Source organism: Bactrocera neohumeralis, chromosome 4 (genome assembly GCF_024586455.1).
Source record: "Bactrocera neohumeralis isolate Rockhampton chromosome 4, APGP_CSIRO_Bneo_wtdbg2-racon-allhic-juicebox.fasta_v2, whole genome shotgun sequence".
Lineage (NCBI taxonomy): Eukaryota > Metazoa > Arthropoda > Insecta > Diptera > Tephritidae > Bactrocera > Bactrocera neohumeralis.
The window spans coordinates 56138121-56166073 of record NC_065921.1 but is presented as its reverse complement, the minus strand read 5'-3'; the positions used below and the strand labels follow the sequence as shown (position 1 = coordinate 56166073).

At 37.3% G+C, this 27953-nt stretch overlaps 1 protein-coding gene across 1 annotated transcript; it reads left to right on the top strand.

Moving 5' to 3' along the window:
- Positions 1 to 23276: 23276 nt before the first annotated feature.
- On the top strand, positions 23277 to 25253 carry LOC126755778 (uncharacterized). Its single transcript, XM_050468510.1, has 2 exons — positions 23277 to 24699; positions 24925 to 25253. Exons 1-2 carry the CDS (start codon positions 23277 to 23279, stop codon positions 25251 to 25253), a joined length of 1752 nt encoding a protein of 583 aa, XP_050324467.1.
- The last annotated feature ends 2700 nt before the right edge of the window (positions 25254 to 27953 follow it).

Here is a 27953-nt window from a genome sequence, read left to right as displayed (position 1 = left end):
TTTAAAATTTTTAATTTATTCTTCAAAATCCATTTCATTTCCCTTAAACTAATCCCTCTTTGCTCAAATACAAAATTAATTATTGCCGAAGGTTCTTTCCAACATTCTGAACGTTATGGCATCTACAATTTGATTCCGCATACGAATTTTATTGAATATTCTTTGTTGAATAATTTCACTCATCGTAAATATCGTATTATATTTTGCTCACAGACTCAGTTCGTCACGCTGATCATTTATATAAATACTCAACAGGGTCTTCGACGTTTTTTTCTGGATGTTACAAACTTCGTACCTCATTTAATATACCCTGTTTAGGGTAGACAAATAAAAAAGTAATATACAAATGTCAGGCAAATTGCAAAAATCATTTCCTTATTTTAATTCATTGCCCTTGCTTTGCAACACACATTGTAGCTTAAAAGATTAGAACTTTATTATAATTGTGCGCTTTTAATAAAGAAATTCCAGCTCACAAATTCTGTATCATAAATTATTCTATTAATTATGAATATTATGCCTCTATACATTTAAATAGATGTAACTAATGGTATTTAATCTCGTTATATTTTAATTTCAAGTAATTATCATCTAATTGCGGTCGTAAATAATAAAAATTAAGGCAATTGCCGTGGAATTTATTTGGAACTGTTTTTATGTGAGTACGTAAAGTGAAAGTGAGAAGAAAGTTATTGTGTGCTGTTTGTGTTCTTCTTCTTCTTCTAAATTGGCGTAGACACCGCTCACGCGATTATAGCCGAGTTAACAACAGCGCGCCAGTCGTTTCTTCTTTTCACTATGGGGCGCCAATTGGATATTCCAAGTGCAGCCAGGTTCTTCTCCACTTGGTCCTTCCTCTTCCTCTGCATTCCCCGGCGGGTACAGCGTCGATTACTTTCAGAGCTGGAGTGTTTTCGTCCATTCGGACAACATGACCTAGCCAGCGTAGCCGCTGTCTTTTAATTCGCTGAACTATGTCAATGGCGTCGTATAGCTCGTACAGCTCATCGTTCCATCGAATGCGATATTCACCGTGGCCAATGCGCAAAGGACCATAAATCTTTCGCAGAACTTTTCTCTCGAAATCAAAAAGGGGAGTCACTCATCCGAGGCTTGTTGTTCCTTTTCATTAGGGGTGTTTTTTACGTGGCGGGTCCCAAACCCAGCGCACAACCTCATGTAGGGGATGATTGGCCTTCTCACTTTAGCTCGCCTTGAAACGGATGTTCTTAGGCTACCCAGAGGGTACTGGGTCAAAGACCGGAAGTCGTGAGCTGCTTGAGCCATATGTAAAAGAATCGTTTCTGGTCACTCCCAAGTGAATGGCGATCAGAGAACTTTCCTCACTTGCGTGAACTTCTACACATGACCCTATCCTCCATGCTGCTTGTGTTACCTGCACTAAATGCTGCGCTTACCAAACTTCGTTGATTGATCAATATATGTGACCTGGTCTACGGAAAGGGGGCTTAGGTGTCAAAAAATCAATTTTCACTTTTTAGTTGATTCGGATGGAAGATGAGATGCTTTTTCACGTGATAAAATCCAAAAAGTCATAACTTGTTTGAAAGTTCCGTAAAAATGTAGAGAAAGAGGAGTAAAAATACGAAAAAATATTTTTTTTTTTTTTGTAATGAACAAAATACATCGAATTATAAGCTATAAAGACATGATTATACACTAGAAAACCGTATTATGGGCCAAAAAGAATAAAGCTGAGTAGTTCATGTATTTTTCTTTGTTGTCGTTTTCCTTGAGATCTTTTTACGTGTTGATCCTGAGAAAGATGGACCTGGTTCCTCGTCTGGTTTGAGAACATCTTCACTAGTTTTTGCCTTCCGTTTCTTCGATGGCAAATTTTTCGGCCACAATATCTACTTTAGATATATCCGAAACTAAGCTGCGAAGATTGTGATAGATGTACCACTGACGTTCCAAAGATAAACCGGCTGGTTGTATAACTTTCGGCATTTCAGGATCGATAGGTTTTAACAGAAGCTTAAAGGACTGCACTTCTTTACTGTCTGCGAATTTCTTTGTTTCACACAATCTGTAGATTATGTAGCGTTATTCCAACAAGTGACTTGTACAGTGGTTTAAAATAGCTGTCCCATTCATACCAGACGACTTTTTCAGGCGATACAGCTTTATTATAACCCCCAGGTGATGATGCCTCGACACACTGCAGTAAATCTGCTTACGTGTCGATGTTACTGACAGCATACTTACTTTTGAAAATACCGAAGTAACGATCAGGCGCGAACTTAGTATGCCCTGTAAGTAGAAAATTGAATAAAATAGTTTTGTTAAGACCCCGAGCCAAACGCCATTGCAGATATGATAGCACAGTGTTATTCTTATTCTGCCCAACACAATTGTCACAGAAAAGAAAGAGTGTTTCAATGTCTTTATAGTAGGTTTCCAGGTGATAATGCAGGATGCTCACAACACAGTTCGGTCCTTTACCAACGTCATCTTTTTCGTCTAGCATGTAATTGTACTGTAAAAAAAAATTATAAGTAAGATCCTGTAAAGGCGAGCAATTTGAGTTCCTATGATTCAGTTTGAAATTCTAACCTGAACTTTTTGTTTTTCGTCTGTAATTCCGAAGACTCCGCACCTCTTGGTTGCTTTGAAGTATGCTGTACCAGGTTGTTGTGGACTGACAGGGTAGTGAACGGTTTGAGCAAAATTAAATGACAGAACGACTGCTGTAGGGTCAGTATTTCTACACCAACTTTGATAATATTCTCGTTGATTTCGGGCTCGGTGGAGGTGATCAAGAAATTGATTAAGCTTCTGTTCGCGTTCAATGTCAGTAACACCTTTGGCTTGCGCAATCGATATTGCGTTTCTTATTAAAAGAAAAAATACTGAATTTAATCTCAACGTTTGATACAACTATAAAATGAGCAAATAATGAGCTACTTACCACGGCAGACATCGCAGAGATCATCCGCTGGTTTCATAACTGTAACGTAGGGTATGTATTTGGATCATATCCGTCGAAAACTGCGATTACTCATCTTCAATTCGTCATCACTGAGTGAAGAAATGTATTTTCGATAAATTGAGGACTTCGTCTCGCTGGATGGCAGTTTCATTATCCGAAAATCCTTAAATTTTGGGAGTCGTCCGGGCAGTGGAAGAGCCATTAAATCGGCTATAGACTCGATGAATTTAACAGCTTTTTCGATGTCAGCCGGTTTAAATGACTTTGGCTGTGTACTCGGTTTATTTGCCAGTCCGTGTTGGCGCACTGTTACACCCTGTGCGGCAAAATGACGTACTAAATGTTCGTAACGCTTCTTCCCATACGCATGTACAAAAAGGAAAAACGAACGACAAACAGGTACTCTGTAGAAGGTAAATGTAATTTTATGCCTCATAACTTCTGTATCCTGTCTCTGTCCATATTTCTTTCGCCCAGCAAGCTTTGCGTATACACTTTCTAGCTTTTCGGTACTCATAATTCCAGCTTCGATGTGACTTAGTATCACTAAATCAAGTTCATTTTTCGACATCTCTAAACAATTGTTCCGCGTACTCTCGATCATTTCCCGTGGTATCAGTGTATGACATTTATTATTACAACAATCTTTTGACAGAAATTTTGTTACCAGCTCCTCCTCCTTTACTTCAACAACAGACAGGTCAATCTTAACAAAAGTTTGTTCGGTATCATCTTCTGCCTGAGATACACATACTTCGTCTTCATCATAATCGCTCTCTTCATTGTTTTCATCATCCTTTTCATGGAAATATTGTCCGTATACGGCACTGAACTCCTCATCAACACTCATGTTTCATTTCATGCGAAATGCGAAGACGATAATCAACAGAAACACTTACACAAATGTGATAACAGAACATCCGGAAAGAGAGACGAATGAAAACAAGACAACAGCAGCTGCGCGGTATTAGAGTAAACGTCACTTCTTCAGTGTTAGTTTTTTAAATGTTCCACACTAGCAACTTACACGATGAACTATAATAATATTCCGACCAAAAACAACACTTACTGGACGTCCTTGAAGCCTCTGGAAAGGAGAACAATTAATGAGAAAACGAGAAACTGACGAAACGAGTTGTTTATTTTTGAAAGCTGTTTCCCAGAAAACTAGTTTTCGCACGTTAGCTCCCTTTTCATAGACCAGGTCACATATATATAAAAGAAAGTTGTGTTAGTTACACCATTTATAACCCAAGAACGGCTGAACCGATTTGGAGGAAAATTAGTGGAGAGGTAGCTTAGAACCAGGGGAAGGACATTTTATCTCTTTATGTTAAAATTTAATTCAACTCATAAATACAAAAATTATATTTCGAATATTAAGCATTTGTTCAAAATTCATGTTTGTAGGAATTATTTGAATATATGAGTACGATTTTAAACATATGTATTCTTCCTCAAAAATTATATAATTGCTAAGTATTTGGAATAGTAAAAAAGAACTGCAACCACATACGCAGTGAAATAGATTATAACTGGCTCATTAATCAGTCGTTGAGTATGTATTATACCACATGCATCTCAAAAAATGTATGTCATTACCTTTCCAGCGACTTTTTCGTCTTTCCACGCCTGAGAACCGGTTCATCATGTGCAGTGCACTAGAATGACTGTCGATTGGACTCAAGTGGGAAATGATGGAGCCATGTTTCTATTGTCACACACCGACGAAAAAATTTGGTTTTATTACTATTAAAGAGCACTCAAACACTCCTCAGAGTCAGAAATTCGTTGTTTTTGTTAGATTATGACCTCGCGAAGTACCCACTTTGCACAAAGCTTTCGCCTCTTTAGGGCACTGCCTTCATTGTTTTCGATGCTCATTTTTTCCAACTTAGCAAATCTCTTTTCAATGGTTGATCTGCCTGGTGCAGGGCCCAAATTCAACGGTATTTTCCCCAAAAAAGCAATGCTTTATTAACACACGAAATGCTTATATTACCCATTTTAACAACACAAGTTGCTTCACAAAAATGCTATATCTTATTAACTAATGGTTATAATCTAACTAATAGAAATTATATAGATGGCAGTAGTAGTACTATCTATGGGTCACCCACAGTAAAGAATGGACGAGTTCTCTAGTATATACTAAAGAAAGCTCTGATATGAAGACAGACTAGTTTTGTGCTCACATATTTTAAACAAAGAAATTTTATTTCTAAAGCACAGATATATGGATTTTTATAGTAGGGGAAGCATCAAGAGCCGGAGTGCGAAGTTTTAATCCGCTAAACTTGACCCACTTCCAACTCAAGACTCTCTCACGGTACCACCGGCTAAGTATTACTTCGTGGGAGGGACAAGACATTGCTTCTTTAAGAGCTTTCCATTTCTCAGAAGACTGAAACATTAGTGTCGTTATGGTATCGACGGTAAAACTACCACCGAGTCTGGTTTTTAGTTTTTCTGTGGTATGGGAAAAGCGAGGGCAATAAAATAATACATATTCAGAGTCTTCTGTCTACTCTGTACACTTCGGACAGTTCAAACCAATGTCATTGTGGAATCTGTAAAGGTAACTTCTGAAGCGCCCATGTCCACTAAGTATTTGGGTCAGATGGAAATACAGGTCCCCATGTCGTCTGCCTATCCACGAGTGGATATGCGAAATAAGTTGGTGGGTCCAGCGCCCTTTGGATGAGGAATTCCACCGCTCCTGCCACATTTTAATGCTCTTGTTCCTCGGACCTGTCTTTGCCGATACCGTTTTAGGCGCTGGGAGCTGATATAATCGCTCGAATTCATCTCTCTGGATATCAGTGGCTAATACTTTAACGTCGGTTGATATAGTCCGGAAAGGACTTATTACTCGAATCGCAGAAAGCTTATCCACTTCAATTATTTGTTTAGCTTACGGTTTTATATCTAGTGCCTGTATCAATATTGGTGCTGCATACAGTATTATGAAACTCATTGCTTTTGCTATTAAGAATCGGCGGCTGGAACGCCACAGCCTCTATTGGTCATCATTTTCTATAGATCATTATAAATTTTGTTTGCTTTATGAGGTGTTCCCTATATTTTAATTTGGAATCCAATATTACTCCCACATACTTCAGCTGCGGCTGTGAAGTAATCTCGCGCTCCCCTCTGCCACCTTCCTGGTGCTTATGAGTAAAACTTTTGTTTTGTGCTCAGCCAGTTCTAGACTCACAGAAGAGAACCACTGTCGACTAATTGTTTATCCATTGCTACCACCATAAGTTTGGTTGCTGTCCTCTTAGAAATAAATTAGGTTACATAATAGTGGGTCTAATACTGAGCATAGGGGTACTCCACTCAAAATGGAGTAGCTCCTGGTGCCTTCGTCAGAAAATTAGCCTTATGTTTTTAAAAGTACTCGTTATAATATTTGTGAGGTGCTCAGGGTCGCGAATTTCATCAGGGTTTTGATTTTGTGTTTCCATTTTGCCAAGTTGAACGTATTTTTCACATCCAGGGTAGTCAACGCGCAGCAATGTTTTGTGTATTTTTATCGTAGTGCGTCTGTAGTGATTCTCTTTTATATAAAGTCGTACTGTCTCTTATAAATAACGTCTATCAATGCAAGCTGTAACTGTTATTTGGTAAAAATGTTCGCAGTAACACTTTTGGGTTAAAAATCTTTTTAGAACTATAATCGACTTTGTGAAAGTGGCTAAATCGGAAATTAACCCCGTCCACTCTCCATATAACAGTACTGTTAAGAACTATAAAAAAGTGCGAAAGATCAATGACTAAATACGCCAAAGAGATAAAATTTTACACCAGAGATAGTATGGCAGGGTTTTATGTGAGTCGGAGTCAAAATTAGACGATGAACGTGGCACCCCCCATTTTTAAAGGAAATCACATATCTCGAGAACCGATTTCGACTAAATTAAATTCATAGCATTCTTCTGACATCCCTATGTCGCAGTGCGGAAATGGACAAAAGTGGTTTACAACCATGCTCACTTCCCATATACATAGCTCAATTTTAAATTCTATTTCATTCTTTCATTCTTTCAGACATTAATAATGTCTTTAGAGTCTGCCACCTTATGACCTAAAATTCCCTTAATTCAACCAAAACTGTTCTCGGCCTTTGGTACCGAATATGGGGACCCCTGAACTTATAGTGGACGAGGTGAATGAAATACAGGAACAGTTTTTATACTCTCGCAACAAAATTGCTAAGGAGAGTATTATAGTAAAACTAAAAGAGTCAGATAAAGGGTTATATATGTATACCAAAGTAAATAGGGTGACGCGTAGAGTTGAAATCCGGATGTCGGTATGTCCGTCCGTCCGTCCGTGCAAGCTGTAACTTGAGTAAAAATTGAGATATCATGATGAAACTTGGTACACGTATTTATTGGCTCCATAAGAAGAAGTTCGAAGATGGGCAAAATCGGCCCACTGCCACGCCCACAAAATGGCGAAAACCGAAAACCTATAAAGTGTCATAACTAAGCCATAAATAAAGATATTAAAGTGAAATTTGGCACAAAGGATCGCATTAGGGAGGGGCATATTCGGACGTAATTTTTATGGAAAAGTAGGCGTGGCCCCGCCCCCCACTAAGTTTTTTGTACATATCTCGGAAACTACTATAGCTATGTAGTTTAAACTCTATAGAGTCGTTTCCTTCAGGCACTTCCATATACAGTTCAAGAGTGGAAGAAATCGGATAATAACCACGCCCAACTCCCATACAAAGGTTATGTTGAAAATCACTAAAAGTGCGTTAACCGACTAACAAAAAACGTCAGAAACACTAAATTATACGGAAGAAATGGCAGAAGGAAGCTGCACCCAGGCTATTTTTAAAAATTGAAAATGGGCGTGGCGTCGCCCACTTATGGACCAAAAACCATATCTCAGTAACTACTAATCTAATTAATTTTACAGCAAAATAAAAAAATATGTAAATGACGGATAATAAAATCTCGATTATCACTTTATCATGGGAGAGTATAAAATGTTCGGTGACACCCGAGCTTAGCTCTTTCTTACTTGTTATATATATACATCTTCTGTACGTGTGTTTGTAATTGAACTGCTCCTAAACGGCTGGACCGATTTTGATGAAATTTTTTGTATATATTCAAGGGGGCTTGAGGTTGGTTTAGATTCACAATTTGATTTGTTTTAACAATATTTTAACAATTAATTTTATTTATTTATAAAATGTTGTTGATGTTAGAATATTTTACACAGAATTTCGGCAGACTGCGCTGCAGTCGTGTGAGATATTGGAGTTTCAGTTACAGCTGGTAGATGGCGCTACTCATAAGTATAGTCTAAGCCATGAAGACAATAGACCAATAGATCGAACAGAACAGTAGAAGAGCACTTGACAACTAATGGCAATGTAAGAGAACAAATAGCAAACTCACGTGCAAATGAGAATTCAGAGCAACGCAATCAACGTCTTCGTGCTTATACATTAAGGCAACGAGAGGCACGTCAACGAATGCCAGCACATAACTTGCGATTAAAGATTGACTCATAATTTTGCTTCGAAATTTGAATGCGCCAAAATTGTGTGATGGTACGCGATTAGTCATAAAAAAAATCATGGGCAACATTATTGAAGCCACTATTTTGAGTGGAAAATTTCAAGGTGAAGATGTACTTCTACTACGGATTCCAATGATTCCTTCAGATTCGCCGATGCCACTTAAACGTTAACAATTTCCAATCCGCTTGGCATTTGCGATGACTATTGATAAGGCACAAGGTCAAACCATAACGATTTGTGGACTAGATTTAGAAAATCCGTGCTTTTCTCATAGCAAATTCTATGTTGCGTGCTCGAGGGTGGGAAAACCATCGAATTTATTTATTTATACCTCTCAAGGATTAACCAAAAATATTGTACATCCGATGGTATTACGATAATTTCAGTATTTGTAGATAATTAACTTTGAGAATAAATACCCGCTATAGAATAGTTTAAGATCCAACTTTTTCACTAAACGACTTCGGGTTTTTATTCAACACAGCTTCGACATTTAACTTCTCTGAAAGCATACTAATACACAATACTCACATGCTATCGATTGGCTTATGTCTGTCGGGTCCTTATATATAATGGGTTGGCAAAAAAGTCTTGCGGTATTTTTATTGAATTTTTTTCTTTTTATTGAAATTTAAATGAATTTTTGATGACTCATGCCCAGCTCTTGACCGATGCTACGACTTTATCGCAATTTTCGACGACAGGCCTTCCGGAGCGTGGCGCATCTTCGACCACCTCTACACCAGAACGAAACCGTTGAAACCATCGTTGTGCGGTGGAAATGGAAACTGTATCGGGTCCATAAACTGCACAAATTTTTTGCATTTTTGCCTTTATCGTAGTAGTACTGTAAAATATGCCATATTTTCTTTTTATTTTGCTCCATGTTTGCGACGCTATAACTCACGAACGACTTAAAAGAAACGACAGTCAATCAAACACGTGTTAGCGTGAGCTTTCCAAAAAGGTATAGCATGACCCGATGCGACGAATAAAAGTGGAACTACGCGCTTTCAGCGCCAACTAGCCAAATACCGCAAGACTTTTTTGACAACCTATTATAATAATAATAATAATACCCAATGATTACCCTCCTCCCGCCCAATCGACGCGGGGGCGCAATCCGCGAACGAGCGGAATTAGCCGAGTCATAAAAGACAAGAAACAAAAATTTCAACAGCCAAAATAATTATTAATATAATAATAATAAGTACAATCCTATATCTATATCGATTAGTTTTAGGTGATACGTACCGTTAGGTTGCAAGAAGATAAAAAGGTAACTAATACTTAAAAAAGCTTTGAAAAAATTGTGAATTTTCACAAATGAAAACCTTAACAGACTTTCAGAAAAGCGTTTACAAATAAGAGGTTTATAGAACTTTTACAAATAATTTAGAAAACAAAATAAATTTAATTAATTTTACAAAATAAATTACTTGGTACTTTTCCTGAAATCAGCCTCCTCCTTATTATTCTTACTACTAAGAAATAAAATAAAAAACTCGATTTAGTAAACTTACGAAATAACAGTCGAAATAAAATGCTTCCGTTTGTATGTCTGTCGATAAACTCATTTATTTAAGAAGCCGTGCCGACGTTACTAGGATAATATCATGCTGAACTAGAGCATTTTTGCGAGACAATGTGAGGAGTTAAATAACGGGGTTTTTCGTACTAGCAACTAGATTAGTAGTAGTTATGTGCATAAAGATTGTAAGTGGAGGCAGGAATGTAGAAAGTTGACAATAGTTTACTACACGCTAGGGAATCGAATGGAACGCCCCTTTTCACTATGTTCATGCATCAAGGTCTCTTCACATTTATTTTAGTATTTATTGCTTTCCAGTCTTCTTTGATGGCCACAAAGTAACTTCATTTCAACCTCATTGTTTTAAGTGCGAGTTTCGAAAGTAGGGCTGTCTTAAAAAGGCATCAGTACCTCATTCCTCATAAGTATAGCCTTAGGAGCCTGGGAGAACGGTTATTTATCGAACTCTTTTTCCTTCCTTGCCTCTCTTTTTTCTTCAATTCCTCTTCCCCATAATTTAAAAAAGTTTAGTCTACGTATTACTTTACGGACAACTTGCCAAAACTTCGGGTTAAGTTAGTAAACACACATTCTTAAGGGTAAGGAAGAAAACAACACGATTGCGAATTTTTGAAAGAAAAAATAAAAAATTGTGACTAAAAATTAAATTTTTAATTTTAATTTTTCTATTCAAAAATAGGCATTAAAAATTGGAAATTTGGTTTTTAATCTTTAATCAAAATTAAGAATTGACACAATGTTTCTTTATTTTAGAAATTGAAGAAGTAATGTTTTCGAAGTCAAAACTTTTAATGGAAAAACAATAAAGTAAAGATTAACGTATTTCTAGAAAACGGTACTTAAGATAACTAAAAACTAAACTATATTGACTTTATCAGAAATATGTTTTTTTTTTTAAATCATTTTATAATTTTTTCATTTTTGGATACGTTATTTATTTTTTATTTACTTTAACAAGTTTTTCTGCGATTCTTGGGATTAACATTTGTTTCAATTCGGTATTTTGGAGTTAAGTTTTTCTAAATTTAAGGTCTTCGGGTTCACAATATGAAAATATATTTTTAATTTAAGTGCTATTAAAACTTTTTTGCAAGAAACAATAGTTTGTTCTAAAGTTCAGTTGTATACTAGCTATGTCGGTAACTAAGTCGATAACTAGATGACATGGAGAAGGGAAGATTTAAATTGCTAAGTCGTTTATAAAAACTAGTGATTCGTAGATCATTTACTGAAAACTGGTTAGGAGAGTAGTATTAAAGGACTAGTTCATGGTATAATATTTTCGAGAATTTAAATTGGTGCATTTTTTTAACTATAACACAGTTCTTACGAGTTTTTCAGTTAAAATTTGCGTTGGAAATTTCCTACCAGGGATCTTTCCGTCACATTTTTCAATATCAACAGCTTCAACCATGTTTTGAAGTATTTATTCTGTATGTTTGAAAAAGTATGACAAACACCTTAGCTGACGATTAATACATTATTATTTCACTACTTTTATATTTCGTTTGCAAACCTATGTATATACTTTGTTTAACTCTCTATTGTGGTTGGTGTTTGTTTTCTATGAACAAGGTGTATAAAGTTTGTCAGGAAGTTTATCACACATAAGAGGAAACTTCGGAGGCCCTATAAAATATAAATTTATAATATCTTCACAAAATTTTGCACGGGTTATTGTTGCTGTATTTTTGTATTGCTTTGTAAGTTTAGTGCTGTTTCGCCCCAAGCGAGGTTGTACACAAATGTGCTCAAGCTACAGTTCTCTTTCATATGTATATTTCACTTGTGTGTTTTTGCTGCATGTCGTTGTTCTAATGTACTTCTAAGTTAATTTAATGATACGAAGTTTTAAAACATATAATATTTTTCGGAATTTAATCATAATAAAAAAAATGTGTTCCTAGTTACATTATACTTCCTTTATTTCTTTTACAAATAAATAATATTAGTGTAGATTGAGTTAAAAATAGTTTTATTGCAATAATGTTCATTTTATATAAGTGAAAGTTAAGAATATATAATTAAAATAAATTCTCAAATCGTCATCCTGAAATCTTATTTTTTTTATTTACGATTTACGATCTCGTACCTTTATTGAAAATTTGTGTTATTATGCCGCGTTTATTAATTCTTGTTAAAGCCTATGTTGAAATTACTCTGAATATTGTATAGTGGTGTCTAAAGAAATTGCTCAAAAAACATTAGTTTTAAAACTCTTTCCACTGCTAAGCTCTTAAAGCTTTTTGTATATCCACCGCGGCTGTGCTTTCACCAGCTTTTAAATGCATGCAAACGAAAAATCCAGAACTGTTACCAAACTATAAATCCTTTCCTAGTACAGGGTGATCCATTTCAAGGTTCCCTACTTTTTTTTAAAGAAAAACACAGGAACTTCGAATTTATTTGGGAATATTTATTTTCATTAGAAAGAACATTTTTTGGCATATATTTTTTGAAGATTATCTCTTTCAAATAATGGCCGCGGCCACGTCTCAGATGGTTTATCCATTGAGTCTAATTTTCCATGTCTCGTTCGAGCATTTCGGTTTCCTCCGGTTCACAAACCACACCAAACTCTTTTCTAGATAAAATGGCAGCTTTTCAATCTCTTCAGGTTACTCTTCGTGCCAAATGTAGGAATTTTGCTTGTTTACATATCTGTTGATCCAGAAATGGACCATCGCTGAACAAAATCGGCTCGAAAACGTCGGATCTTCTAGGATTTTTTCAAGAGGCCATAGAGCAAAGCAACGTCGCTTGGGAAGGTCGAGCGGCTTCAGTTGCCACACAAGATGTATTTTGTACCCTTTCATTGGAAGATCTCGACATAAAATGAGCCAAGTCGTTTCATATGTTAGTCTGAGTTGTTGCAAACGGGACCGAATCGACTGTCTACGGTTGCTCTGTTTTCTTCACTGGGTGCTGGATGTGCTCTAATTGGTCAAATATTATTTAATAATGAATGCTGGGTTCCAAGATGGGTGGTGGTGTTGCGAATAGTACGCTTAATGAGCTGATTATGTTGACAATAAGTTGAGAGAGCGCGCGAAACACATTGTTTACGGAACTTGAGTTTTCGTAATAAAGTTGAACGATTTGTAAACGTTGTTCAGGCGTGAGGATTTGCATGTTGAAATGTCAAGCAATGTTGAACAAAAAACATGAAAGCTCGACAAGACTCTCTCTGTCCAGAAGTGGCTTTCAAAAAGTAATTCTACTTGGATGACTCGTTAGATGTATAAGTCCGCTAAAGCGTTTTGACAAAACCCCGACTGTGATTTTTTTTATATTTTTTAATTTAATATGGTTATGGGATAGGTGTTGACTTATTTATATTTAAACTCAAGTAAATTTGTTTTTAACGATTTTCAGCAATTTCAGCTTTAGTTTTACCAAATGTGTTGAAATTTCGTCATGTGCTCTCCATAGTGAAAATATATACACTAGTAAACAGGAACTACTTTCAATTTTTTTGTATATCTTTTCTTACTTTTCTAAACTTTTATGCACATAGAAATGTTTGTAGTTTTCTGCATAAAAAAACGCACGTTGGTGGCTTTTATGGCTCCAGATGTGCGAGGGTACGGTATTAATTGCATTTTTTCTATTTTCTTTACTATTCTCCTTGACCTCAACCACACATTTATTTGCGAACATATTTTTGCGCATTGAATTGAAAGGGTTGTTTGCTGCGGAGGAGTTCTATACAAGCGCATAAATGTAAATATCGTAACTGTGCGTGGGCATTTGTTCTCGTGCAAACACACATACACCCATAAAATGGCGGTCGGGCAACAAACAACATGGGCGACTTAACTATTTCGGAATTTATGACCATTTGGGATTTAGTGGAATTTAATTGATATGTTTAGCATACTACAAACACACAAACACATACACATACGGGCACAATGCATTTGCACTTACCTTTCGTCATTGCAACAACTATTGTTTCTGTAGCCTTGTCGATGTGTTTATATTAACACAAAGGCATCTCCAACGTTGTTGACAAGGCGTTTTATAAGCGAACATTTGCTGCATTTTGGCATACATTTAAAGCTATCTTTATGTGTGCGTGTGTGTTTTTGTACTAGTATATTTGTAAGCGTGCGAACTTTGGTAATCTGCTGAGAAATCTCGGTTTTTAGTGTGAAAAATAAAAGGATTTATTGCGTTATTATACGTAAACGGTAAGAATACCACAACAACAAAAGCATTGCTGCCATAAATCCATACAAATAAACAAATGTGCAAACATACATACAGCTGCTGATGTTGTTGATATCAAAATTTTTGTAATTGTTGCTCCTATATTTGCGGTTGTTGTTATTATTACTACTTTTGTTGTTTTTCCGTACATCGCACAGTCGATGCCAACGCGCCTAAGTTACAAATTGCTGATATTGCATTTGCTACTTGTCGCACATGTGGCATACAACATGCGCACGAACGATGGAATACGACTGTACATGGCAATTCACTTAAGCCGCTGGCAGTTGAAAAGTGCAGTCCGTACTTTCTCTTCTTGTCTTTTTCCTCCTCTAACTTTCATTTTTTTCCCGTTTGTTGTTGATTCTGTTGTGATTCTGCTCCGAAATATTATTTTGTTGTTGTGATTGTATAAAAGGTGTAAAATTGTCGTAAATCTCCATGCGACAGTGTTGCAATTTATTGGCCAATATGGATTACGTCTACTCTTGGCTTGTCGCCGTTGTAGTTATTGTTGCTGTTGCATTAGAACCTACATAATCGTACTCTCACAATACGACAATGACGTTTCAACAATGGACTGCAAGCAAAAGCTGATTAGCTATTGGTGGGAGATTTGCATAAATCCAAGCACAGAGACACACACCCATGCGCTCCGAGCTATAAAAAATTCAAAATGTATGGCGCCTTATAGTAGGTTTCTCCTATGTAATTTTTGTGCACATAGAAATAATTCGGAATTTTTTGGGTACAAATTTCTCATGTCTTGTATTTCTTTTGTAGTTGGGAAATTGCATTTCCATAAATCTTTTGAAAATATGTTATAAATTATGGATCAAACTGGTTTTGTTGATGCTATGGAATTTTACTTTCCCGAAGTGTGAGTGTTGGCTGAGTGCTGAACTAGAATTTTTCAGTCAGGTTCTATTTTACTTTGTATATTTTTTAAATAAACATTTTAGTCCCTTTTGTGTACCCTCAACAATATATCAAATTTGCCACCAAGTTTTTAACACTCAGAATGAATCTTCAAAGGATTTTTAAGTATATATAAGTGATTAGCGTGACGGGCTAGCCCTCTATCGGTCTGATATTATGCCACCGTCCTTTTATCCCCAACAAGCTACTTATTTGTCGTAATCGCCGATATCAGACGACCTTATTTTTATGCCAGTGGTCATTTCTTATATGCTAAATCTTGTCATTTATATTTGCAAGACATGTTTCATTTGAAGCAAAGAATGACAGCTGAAGAATATGAACTATTTACAAGGAAAGGGTATTTCACAATTAGACGTTCTGACAAATTTTGGTGTGGTACGTGGTCAGATATGACAATTGAGCAGTCGTTAATGAGGACGATGAAATGTCTTGGTGGGCTTACTCATGATCGAGGCGTCAAGGAAAGCGTGCTATCCAAGTGGCCGTTAGGAATGGCATTTCTGTACAATATTTGTGACGAGGTTGAGAAGTTTTGCGATGTAGCTTTTTCCAGTTCCGAGCAACATGTCGAAATAAGAAGTTCACGAGTTAAACGTGACAATGATGACGCCAAAAAAATGGTGAATTGGTTGTCCAATCATCCACCTTTTCCAGAATTGAAGGAAATCATGTCAATAAGCACTGGAATTATCGGAGATGAAAAAGTTAACTGTCATATGTCTCAAGAAGTTGGTAGTGCTGGCATTTCGAAAATCATTGGCAGTGATTTCCATACTGTAAAATTTAAACGTAATGACGGAGTAAAATCACTTGGTATTATGAGTACAGGCATTCGGATAGAAAACGAGTTTGTCCCGATTAATCCTTTGTTAATTTTCCAAATAATGTGCATCGCTAAAGATTCTGAAGATGAACTTGAAAATTTTCTTACGTACGAACTTGCTCCAATTCCGTTATCCCTTTTCAATGACGAGGGCATGCGCAAATGTGTCAGATCCACGATGTATCAGGCATTTGAACAACATTCTGGCGATATCAATTTTGAAAATACACACACACGCTTCCGCTTATACATTATCGATGGAGGTTACTTATTACATCGAGTCGTTTGACAACAGGGCGAATTTCATCTATTTGCAATAAATACATTGCTTACGTCCGATCACACTATACCTCCAAAGCCATTATAGTATTTGACGGATATCCAGAAGATGTAGCAGCCCGTAGTACCAAGTATGTAGAACGATCAAGAAAAACTGCTTCAGTAGACATACTTTTCGACGAAACTGTATCCCAAAGTATTCCTGGGTAACGATGCAAACAAGAACCGCCTCATTGAAATGTTGAAAATAAAATTTCAAGCTGAACACTTCGTGGTTAAACAAGCCACCGAAGATGCGGATACGTTAATAATTATTACCGCAATAAACTTCTCATCGGCATTCAATTTCGCTGTAGTTATCGGTGAAGATATAGATCTTCTCGTTCTTTTGACAGCGCTATCAACGCATCCAAATATATAGGTACATCCTCAAACCAGGAATAGGAAAAATTTCACGACAAATATACTCCATAAACAGCCTCAAATCATATTACTTTTTTACATGCCTTTAGTGGTTGTGATACCACATCGGCATTATTTTATCAAGGAAAACGAAACGATCCAGAAAACATTGCTAAAGCTGGAGAACGTTTCCTTGTCGCATTATACAGTTACAGCGATCTGAAAAGTCGGAAAAGTACATCTCTAAATAAATATAGATGTGCATGCTTCCCAGCATCAGCATATAAGAGAAAATTCAATATTGCGTCGCTACCACCAACACAAGCAGCAGCACGACAACATTCGTTTCGAACTTATCACCAAATTCAACAATGGTATGGAAACGAAAAAAATGCAGAACAATGGGGATGGAAAAAAAGACAAGAACGGGCTCATTCCTGTTACTACATTCTATCCCCCTGCTCCGGAAAGCTTACTGAAACTTATTTCTTGCAAATGCAACAAAGATTGTCAAAAAGCTTGCGGATGCAGAAAAGCAGGACTAAAGCGCTTCGTTGTGTGCACGAACTGTGGTGGTTCTTGCGATAATTCGCCATTTTCGTCACAAGACGACATTGACGAAAAAGAAACGAACACTATTCTCGAGCAAATAAATACTTGGGATATCACGATAAAAATAATGCGCCGATTTCTCTACCTCATGGTGGTGGGGAAATGAGTATATCTGCCGAAACGTGTATTGAATTACACTTTACGGTGCTCGTAGGGCCGAAACTTGATTTTAGGAAAGAAAAGGTTAAGACATAAATTGTAGGAAATTTCCTCTACTTTTAATTTGTTTGGATATGGTTTTCCTGTAAAATGAGCCGGAAAGGAGTTATTATCAAAAAACTGCTTTTGGACGCCATTTTTTCAATATGGCAGCGGAGCGGCAAACATACGAGGTGGCAAAGTTGAAATTTGGCAAGAGCATACCAAAATCTATAAAATTGCCAAATTTCAAAACCCCGGAAAACTTTCCAAGTAAAAATACTAAATGACTGTACTATTATGTGAAACATACAAACTGTTACACAATAGGTTAGTTGACTTTCTTCAGAATTAGCGAGATCGATTTACATTTAAAAATTGTGAATATATATATATATATATAATATACATATATATAATAATAATATAATATATATAGTATATATATGCAATATAAAAGCATCTACATATCCATATCGTAAGGGTTGTGAATTTTCTATTTGAAAACTTTTGGATTATAAATTAGATTTTCATTCATTCCCAAAATGGAATCAATTTTTCTCAACATCTTCGATTAAAAGTTAATTTTTAAGTTTTTAATTTCGATGTTTGACTTAAAACATACATTTTTATATTTTAATTTTTAGAAGTAGATTTTAAGTTTATGATCCAAGATGTCTGGGAGTAAAAATTTAAAATTAAATTTTTTTTATCTCAATATCAGAATTTAAGCTGACAGCCATTGTCAAGGTGTCTCTCTATAGTTGTGAATATGGTGGCTCTGTGCGAGCTCTAGTCAAAATAGTAGAACATGAAGTACGCAAACAAAAAAAAACGTGAATTTATTTAATTCTAAAACAAATACTATTTTTAATTTGTACCATAATTGTTCATACCAAATGAACACATCCCTGCATTGTCCTCCTAACTCGTCTAAATACGAATTAGAGGACAATGCAAAAAACACCCAACAGCGCCAACATAACAGCGAAGCACCCAACGAAACAAAAAGACACAATCAAACCAATCACCACAGTGAACAGGCGAAAAACCTTACAGCAGCAGCATCAGCAGTTACAACAACTCCACAGCAGCAGTATTAGCAGCGACAACAACAACAGCAGCAGTAAAATCGACTCAACGCGGGAAAAACTAACCACATCAGGTTTTATTCAGTTTATTTATATTAATATATATACTTATATTTGTAAATCACCCCTGATTTATACCCATACAAATTATAATATTTATTGACACACATATATACATGTATTACACGTATTCAAATATACATCAATACATCTGAATTGTTACCCGATTTCTAATAGTTTTTATTTTTATTTGGCACACCGGCAAATATATCGTCGATCAACATGACATTTTGGTCCTTCAAACCGGATTTTCTGCCTTTTAAAATAAACCCACTCCAATAATCATCGTTTGGATCAACAAATTTGCACCCACCCAATCAATCATCGTTTGGAACATCAGATTCATACAAATTCAGCAACCCAATCAACAATATTTTGGATCCTGCGGATTAAAATTTACCCACCCAATCAACTGCACAGCAAAAACAAATACGTGGAAAAAATTGTAAGTACCCAAATTCAAATTTATTTAAAATATAATGAAATAAATTAGTGCAAAACGGAATAAAACGGCAAAGTGAAACAAGAACAAAATTAATATTCTATTCCAAAGTAAATCTTTTGCTTAACCGGTATTAAGCACAAAGTATTTGCAACCTTTGTTATTGCCATATTCCGCTTTGCACTTTACCCGTTCATATACAAACAAACACATATAATTTTTTGGCACCGACTTGTACCCACACGTATATATGTTTATTGCTTTACCCGCTCTACTAACAACGAACTAACGTTGACTGCAAGTGCAGTGTGAGCAAACAAAAAACAGACCCGGTAGGAAAAATTTCAAAAGACCCATTAGGAAATTTTTCGTTTTTTGGAATTCCACCCATCATATTTTGCGGTACAAAATATACACTTCGAATAAACAAGTAAAGTCGTTACTTATTAACTTATTACAATTCAAAACAAAATAAAGAATTATTTTTTCAAATTTATTATTTGTTTTATTTCAATTTAATTAATTCTTACGACCCGGTTAAGTGATTTTTTTAATAATAATGGAAGAGTTTAAATTTTGTATTTCCGATTTGTTCGAATACATTGAGGAACATTACGACACCCAACCCGAAGATGAGTCAATTTATACCCTGGAAATAAAAAGGGTTGAACTCAACGCGATATATGACAAGGCAAACAAATCGTACGATGCCTTTCGTAGAACCCCACAAAAACCCGGTGAAACTATTGATTTTGCAAAAATCAAAGAAAAGTTTAAGAAAGGTCATCAATTATATTTAAAATGTTTAGGATCCATCAATCAAGCTATTGATGATCTCAAGACCCCAACCCCAATAATAAAGGAACGAGTTTCAGAGGAATATACATCGCGGGACATAGGACCCTCAATTCACATACCCCCTTGTGATACGGACATATTTTATGGAGATTTCGCTACCTGGCCTTCATTCCGAGATATGTTTACGCTATATACGTAAACAATCACAAAATCAGCAACGTGGAAAAACTGTTCCATTCCAAAAACCCGAGGAGAAGCAAGAGCAATTGTTAAAAATGCACCCTTAACAAATGATGGTTTCCTGATGGCATGGAGAGACCTGGTATCCCAATACGAGAACAAACGAGTTCAGGTCAACGCGCAATTGAAGATTTTATTCAACTTACCACAAGCAACCCAAGAAAGTGGAAGCGCGATTAAACACCTTCAGAGGACCGTCAACAATTGTATCACAACTCTGCACAACGTGTACATAGACACAAGTAGCTGGGACCCCATCTTAATATTCTTATGCGGTTTGAAACTACCCAAAACCCTACTTCATCAATTCGAGGACACCCTAGAAGATAACTCGGAAATACCATCCAGGAAAACTTTCGACGCGTTTCTCACCCATCGATATAAATCTTTGGAAGCCGTAGGAAATTTAACTGAACCCGTTCCAGTAACCCAAACCGACAGTGGATCCTATAGAAAAGGAAAAGACAGGAAGTTCAGCACATTTCACGCTAATGTTTCCGGAACTTCGACCCTGGATTTTTCACACGCTAGTGCACACCCAGTTAGAGGCAACAACTTTTCAAAAAAGCCTCAAGACATTGAAAGTTGTAAGCTTTGTAGAACACAACATTCAATTCGAGAATGCCCAAAGTTTTTACAAATGAATGTTGAGACCCGAATAAACACAGTAAAAAGTAATGGTTATTGTTTCAATTGCCTTGCATTATCTCACAGTTTCAGAGATTGCAAGAGCAAATATTCTTGTAGAATATGCAGAAAGAAACATAACACACTTCTGCATAGGGATACACCAACCCGTTCCCAATCCCCCCCGCAAGGATCAAGAGCTTCAAACCCACCTCTTGACCCAAACAGCAGTAGTACCTCCCAGACCCTTAATACCAATACCAATCCGCAAGCCTACACAACCCTCTTACAGTCCACTAATAATAAAACCCAAGACCCTCAAAACTTCAGTGGGAAGCAGATTTTGTTAGGTACTGCTGTAGTCCAAGTTTTATACAAAGGGCAAATATTCACAGCTCGCGCATTAGTCGACTCCGGGTCGGAAGCCACTTTTATTTCAGAGAAATTCCAGAGAAAATTGGACATACCCACATTCAGGAAAAATGCACAAGTGACAGGATTGAACAACACCGTTTCGGCAACACCCTCCAAAATTTGTGAACTCACCCTTCGTTCATCAACAAGAAATGAGTTTAAGATAACAACACATGCGTTTATCCTAAAAACTTTAACCAATAATTTACCCACTCACTCACTTAATTCGATCATCACTAATACAGATTTCGGTTTTAGCTTAGCTGACCCTCACTTTTATAAACCCAGACCAGTGGACATATTGATCGGAAGTGACCTGTACCCACAAATAATTCTCAGTGGTGTACGGAAAAATGTACTCGGGACCCTTCTAGCCCAAGAAACGGAATTCGGATGGATTTTATCCGGACCCACACCAGAAAAACCCTTATCACCCTCAATAATGTCATTTTTCAATAAGATGACCCCAGACAAGTTGCTCACACAATTTTGGGAAGTTGAAGAAGTTCCAAGGAAGCCTCTACCATCAACTTCAGATATAGTTTGTGAGCAAATTTATAAAAATACGACCCACAGAAACTCAGATGGGCGCTATGTGGTAACATTACCCTTTAAAACCCCGGAAAACATAGAATTGGGCAACTCAAGACACATAGCTCTAGCTCAATTTCTTCGAAATGAAAAATCATTGTCGAGAAAACCCGAAATAAAAGCGGAATACGACAAGGCCATCAACGAGTATTTGGAACTCGGTCATATGACCAAAGTTGAATACGACCCTGCGGATAATACGAAAACGTATTATCTGCCACATCACGCAGTCATCAAACCGGATCGCATAACGACTCAACTGCGAGTGGTATTCAACGCATCATGCCCCACCTCGAACAGGAACAGCCTCAATGATGTACAACATACTGGACCCATTCTACAAGCAGACCTCGTAATCCTAGTAGTAAAATGGCGAATGTTTCGAATCGTATTCAACGCAGATATCCAAAAAATGTATCGTCAAATACTCGTTGAAAGCAGATACACTCCGTTTCAAAGAATCTTATTTAGGAAATCCCCTAACGACCCTATAGAAGATTTTGAATTACAAACTGTTACGTTTGGCATTAACTGTGCTCCATTTTTAGCTATCCGTACCCTCCTCAAATTAGCGGATGATGTACAAGGAACCCACCCACTGGCAGCAGAGATACTTCGAAACGGAATGTATGTTGATGATGTACTTGCAGGAGCACATGACATACCAACAGCGATATTGGCACGAGATGAACTCACTTCATTTTTAAAGTCCGCAGGATTCGCTCTACGCAAATGGACCTCAAATGACCCAAAAGTTTTATCTGGAATCCCACAAGAACATCTATTGGATACCAACTCACTCAGTTTACCAGAATCCAATAACACAAAAACACTAGGAATCAGATGGAATGCAAAAAAAGATGCTTTCTTTTTTCTCATCAACCCTATTCAGGATAAAACGTCATATACTAAAAGAGAAGTACTATCGATCATAGCAAAATTGTTTGACCCAGCTGGTTGGCTCAGCCCTGTTGTAGTCACAGCAAAAATAATAATGCAACAGATCTGGCTTGATAAATCCGATTGGGATGAATGTCTGAAACCCTTAACCCTCCATCGATGGAAAATATTCATAAAGGACTACGATTCCCTAAATCTCATTGAAATTCCTCGATGGACCCACTTTTCGACATCGGCGATCATCAATTTTCATGGATTCTCTGACGCATCTGAAAAGGCCTACGCAGCAGCCCTATATATCAGTGTTTCTACAAACGCAAATACCTGGACAACCCTTTTGGTATCCAAGACTCGTGTGGCCCCAATAAAAACTATATCATTACCAAGGCTGAAACTTTGCGGAGCAGTACTTCTGGCGAATCTCGTGGATGCAACACTACCCCAATTAAGTATAACCCAATACCGTACTCACCTTTGGACGGATTCCACAATTGTTCTTTCATGGCTTAGCAAACCCCCATGTACATGGACAACCTTTGTATCCCACCGAATTGCCACAATCGCAGAAAAGGTTGGAACCAAAAATTGGACTCACGTCGAAAGTCAAGACAACCCAGCAGATCTAGCTACTCGCGGAAGCACACCTCTGGAAATGGTTAATAATAACCTCTGGTGGCACGGACCCCAATGGCTAACACTCGACCCAATACACTGGCCAGTTACCAAAAAATCAAGCGATACAACACTGGAACTCCGGCCAATCAAGACCTTCGTGAACACAACACAAGAGGATATCCTGGATAGATTCTCGTCCTTACCCAAAGCCATTCGAGTTGTAGCATATTTGTTACGATTCTGTTCGAATGCGTCACCCAATAAAACACAACAGTCATACACGACGTTGGAAATAACTCCAGAGGAGTTCAACACTACCCGCACGAAGCTAATTATTTTATCCCAAAAGAAGTATTTCCAAGAAGAGTATGAAGCCTTAACCCAGAAAACCAGCATACCCAAAAAAAGTACAATTTTGACACTAAACCCTTTAATCGATCCCAAAGGAATAATGCGAGTTAATGGTCGGTTGAGCAATTCAGCGGCATTATCATACAACGAACGTTATCCGATTATATTACCCTATAGCAGTCGATTAGCCAAACAACTCACCAAATTTACCCATCTAATAACCCTTCATGGCGGCAACCAGCTAGTCTTACGACTTATGCGTTCGGAATTCTGGATACCGAAGCTGAAAACCCTCATCAAGTCTACCATTCATCAGTGCAAAACTTGCGTTTTGCACAAAAAGCGTAACACTATTCATATTATGGCAGCACTACCCACAGAACGTACCACCTTAACCCGTCCATTCGCAGCAACAGGAATCGATTTCGCCGGTCCCTATGACATAAAAAATTACACCGGCAGAGCATGTCTGATCACAAAAGGTTATGTATGCGTATTTGTTTGTTTTGCAACCAAAGCAATACATCTAGAGCCAGTAAGTGATCTCACCACCAACGCATTCATGGCCGCATTCGCACGTTTCTTTTCCAGGCGCGGATGTCCCGCCGATCTCTATTCGGACAATGGAACTAATTTCGTTGGAGCGTCTAAACTTTTAATTAAAGATCGGCGAGAATTCATGAAGTCATTGAAAACTCAATTAACAGCTAGTGAAGCACACCAAAACATCAACTGGCACTTTAATCCTCCAGGAGCTCCACACATGGGTGGACTCTGGGAAGCAGGAGTGAAAAGTTTAAAGAGCCACTTGAAAAAGGTGTCTCAGAACCAGAAATTCACTTTCGAAGAACTAGCAACCCTTTTAACCCGAATCGAAAGTTGCTTGAATTCTCGCCCTTTAAGCCCATTAAGTGAAGACCCAACAAATTTAGAACCTTTAACTCCAGGTCATTTCTTAATAGGTACCCCTTTATTAATCCCAGCAGAACCTAACTTAGAAGATGCACATCTAAGCATCGCACAAAGATGGCAGAAACTGAAGATACTCCATCAACACTTCTGCAAACGATGGAAAGAAGAATATTTGAAAGAACTCCACAAAGATATATGTAAGTGGAAATACCCTCAACGCAACATAGACGTTAACGATATGGTAGTTATACGTCAAGAAACTCTACCCCCAAATGAGTGGAGACTTGGTCGCATCGAAAAAACGTATCTCGGTGCAGACAACAAAACAAGAATAGTTGACATACGTACCTCTCAGGGAATAATTACCCGCCCAATAACCAAAATAGTCACTTTACCAAATAATTAATCTTATTTCCTTATAGTGACATGGCCCCTCAAAGCAGTACGAAGTCCATTTGCAGCCGCCAAAGCAGCCCCACATTCACTGTGCGATCCCTCAGCTCGACTCGTAGCATCAGCCCACTCTCCGACGAAGGAACCCTGGCAAGACGCCTGCATCGCTTTAAAGCGACCCTTTCCCCCATTCGAGAGGAGCGTGGAAATACGAATCGCACGGCCCGACGTACCATCAGCCGTTCCTCTATTAGAGAAGAACGAGGAAGTACCCATCGCACAGCCCGGCGTACTATCAGCCGTTCATCAAAGCGAACGCACAAACACGTCGCCTGTGGATTGTGTAAAAAGACCATAGACTGGTAACGTGTTCAAAATTCACCATAATGAACATTAGCGAAAAGTTTGACGCAGTCATTAAACATAAGTATTGCGTCAATTGCTTGGCCAGATCGCATTCCACCCAAAAGTGCACAAGTAAAAAACGATGTGCCACGTGTAACGGGGAACACCATTCAACCCTACATGGACACCCCAGGTTGTTTTGCGAAGAGCAAAAGAAAACAGCAAAAGGCAAAAAGCGATTACACGGACAAGAGGATCTACCCACGTTACTGGCCAAGCCGACCCTCATCCCAACCGTCATGGTCAAAGTGAAACACGATGGCAAATGGCACAAAATACGAGCCATAATAAACCCGACCCGAAAAGTGACCATGATTGCGTCAGAACTGGTCCAGAGTCTGAGGTTACCGAAAACGTACCTCGACTCGTATCGTATATGTAAAGTCGTAATCGGATCATTAACTGATTCCGACTGGCACGCCGAAGTTAACTGCCTATTGACGCATGATTTACCGACCCGACCCTATAATCGTGACTTAAGTGGCGAAATCATTAAAAAGTTCGACCACTTAGTCCTAGCCGACCCTACATTTTGGAAAGACGACAAAATCATGTTGGAACTGGGAGCTGACATCTACCCAAGATTGATGAAACCCGACTTATTCAACCCTGATAACAGCACCGTGATCGCACAAAACACCGCACTCGGTTGGACTTTAACCGGTGCTTGTGCGATTTAAAACCCAAGTATACCTCCAGCCCGTTCATAACATTAGTCATTTACCCAATTCAAAATAGATCTAAAAATCTTTTTATTCGCAGACACTGCAAGGCGGCCGGGATGTTCATACCAAATGAACACATCCCTGCATTGTCCTCCTAACTCGTCTAAATACGAATTAGAGGACAATGCAAAAAACACCCAACAGCGCCATTATAACAGCGAAGCACCCAATGAAACAAAAAGACACAATCAAACCAATCACCACAGTGAACAGGCGAAAAACCTTATAGCAGCAGCATCAGCAGTTACAACAACTCCACAGCAGCACTAACCACATCAGGTTTTATTCAGTTTATTTATATTCATATATATATATTTATAAATCACCCCTGATTTATACCCATACAAATTATAATATTTATTGACACACATATATACATGTATTACACGTATTCAAATATACATCAATACATCTGAATTGTTACCCGATTTCTAATAGTTTTTATTTTTATTTGGCACACCGGCAAATATATCGTCGATCACCCCGACAATAATAAATACATTCAATTACTCTCGAGTATACATCGCTGTTATTTTAATTTCTATAATATCAACATTATCATAACTATTGTCTTCAACTATATTCTATTTCTCTTGGTATTGGCTTATAATACCAGAAACTAGTTAACGTTTCCTTTACTACTTCAAAAACATTATTATATAAGTACCATACAATTAGCATTACATAAGCACCTCAGGATGTAATGATATCCTTAAACTGTTTATATTCTCATTCTCCCTTCTCTTACTAAAATCCTTGAAAGTACATTATTTTGTACGTCAATGTAACTATTTCGATTGCCTTTGCATTTTGAAATCTACATAAATTGTGAAAAAAGTAACCATGGATTGTAAATAAAATACAAAATATTTAATTATTCATCAATATTTATTTTCTCGCTTTCAAAGTAATCCCCGACAGATGTAATACACTTTTTTCAACGATTTTCCAGTATTCGAAACACTTTTCATAATCACTATTTACGATGGCCTTCAGCGAACTTTGTTTTATCACATCGATCGAGTGAAAACGTGTACCACGAAACGGCAAATTCAGTTTGGGGAACAAGAAAAAATGTGGTGAATACAGTGGTGGATCGATGGTATTCATTGCGTTTTTGGCTTTAAAATCGGTAACAATCGTAATCTTTTTGATAAAAAAATCAGCTTTGTCGGGACATGTCGGGTAAGAATACGATTAATACTCTAAATATCCACTAAAATCATTCGAACGTACTCGCACCACAAGTGGAGATCTTGCCATCTAACTAACACTTGCCTGACGATTTTGAAGTGCCATATCCTCAATTTTTTTAATATTTTCATCAGTTAAAGAAGTCGAAGGTCCTCCAGAACGATGCATGTCTTCAACGCTCTCTGGACCTGGTCTGTAAAGCCTTTGTACGAATTGTGTTTTTATTAAAACTGAATCATCATAAGCATTTTCCTATATTCGCAACGATTCCGCACACGAAATTTGATTAGAAATATAAAATTTTAGACAAATTCTTTGTTCGATATTTTTATCCATAGTAAAAATCGCAAGGCACTACGAAGGTGTACCGACTTAAACAGCTGCTGTAACCAAACTTGCTGTTATAACCAAAAATGCATGAAAATTACAAAGTATATTCTTATTTATATTATTAGCGTTTAATGAAAAATAGAAAAAAAAACTTTTAAATTACTCACACCAAACTCGAAAACTCCACACATTAAATACTGTTGCCATTTAGTGTGTAAATTTATATGTGTACATTTTATATTACGAGTAACTTTCATACATATATACGCCGACCTTTATATGCAGGGTCTGGACAGCGCGGTCCAGTAACTAAGTCCACTAACTTGAACTCATAAACTCAATTTGCACTTAACTAACGCTGAACGGCTGTCATTGCCTGCAATGGCAAATAACAAACACGCACA

Coding starts and splice junctions, on each gene's coding strand:
- LOC126755778 (XM_050468510.1), top strand. CDS start 23,277: ATGGTTAATAATAACCTCTGGTGGCACGGACCCCAATGGCTAACACTC. Junction 24,700..24,924: donor AGAACTCCACAAAGATATAT/GTAAGTGGAAAT, acceptor ATTTCCTTATAG/TGACATGGCCCCTCAAAGCA.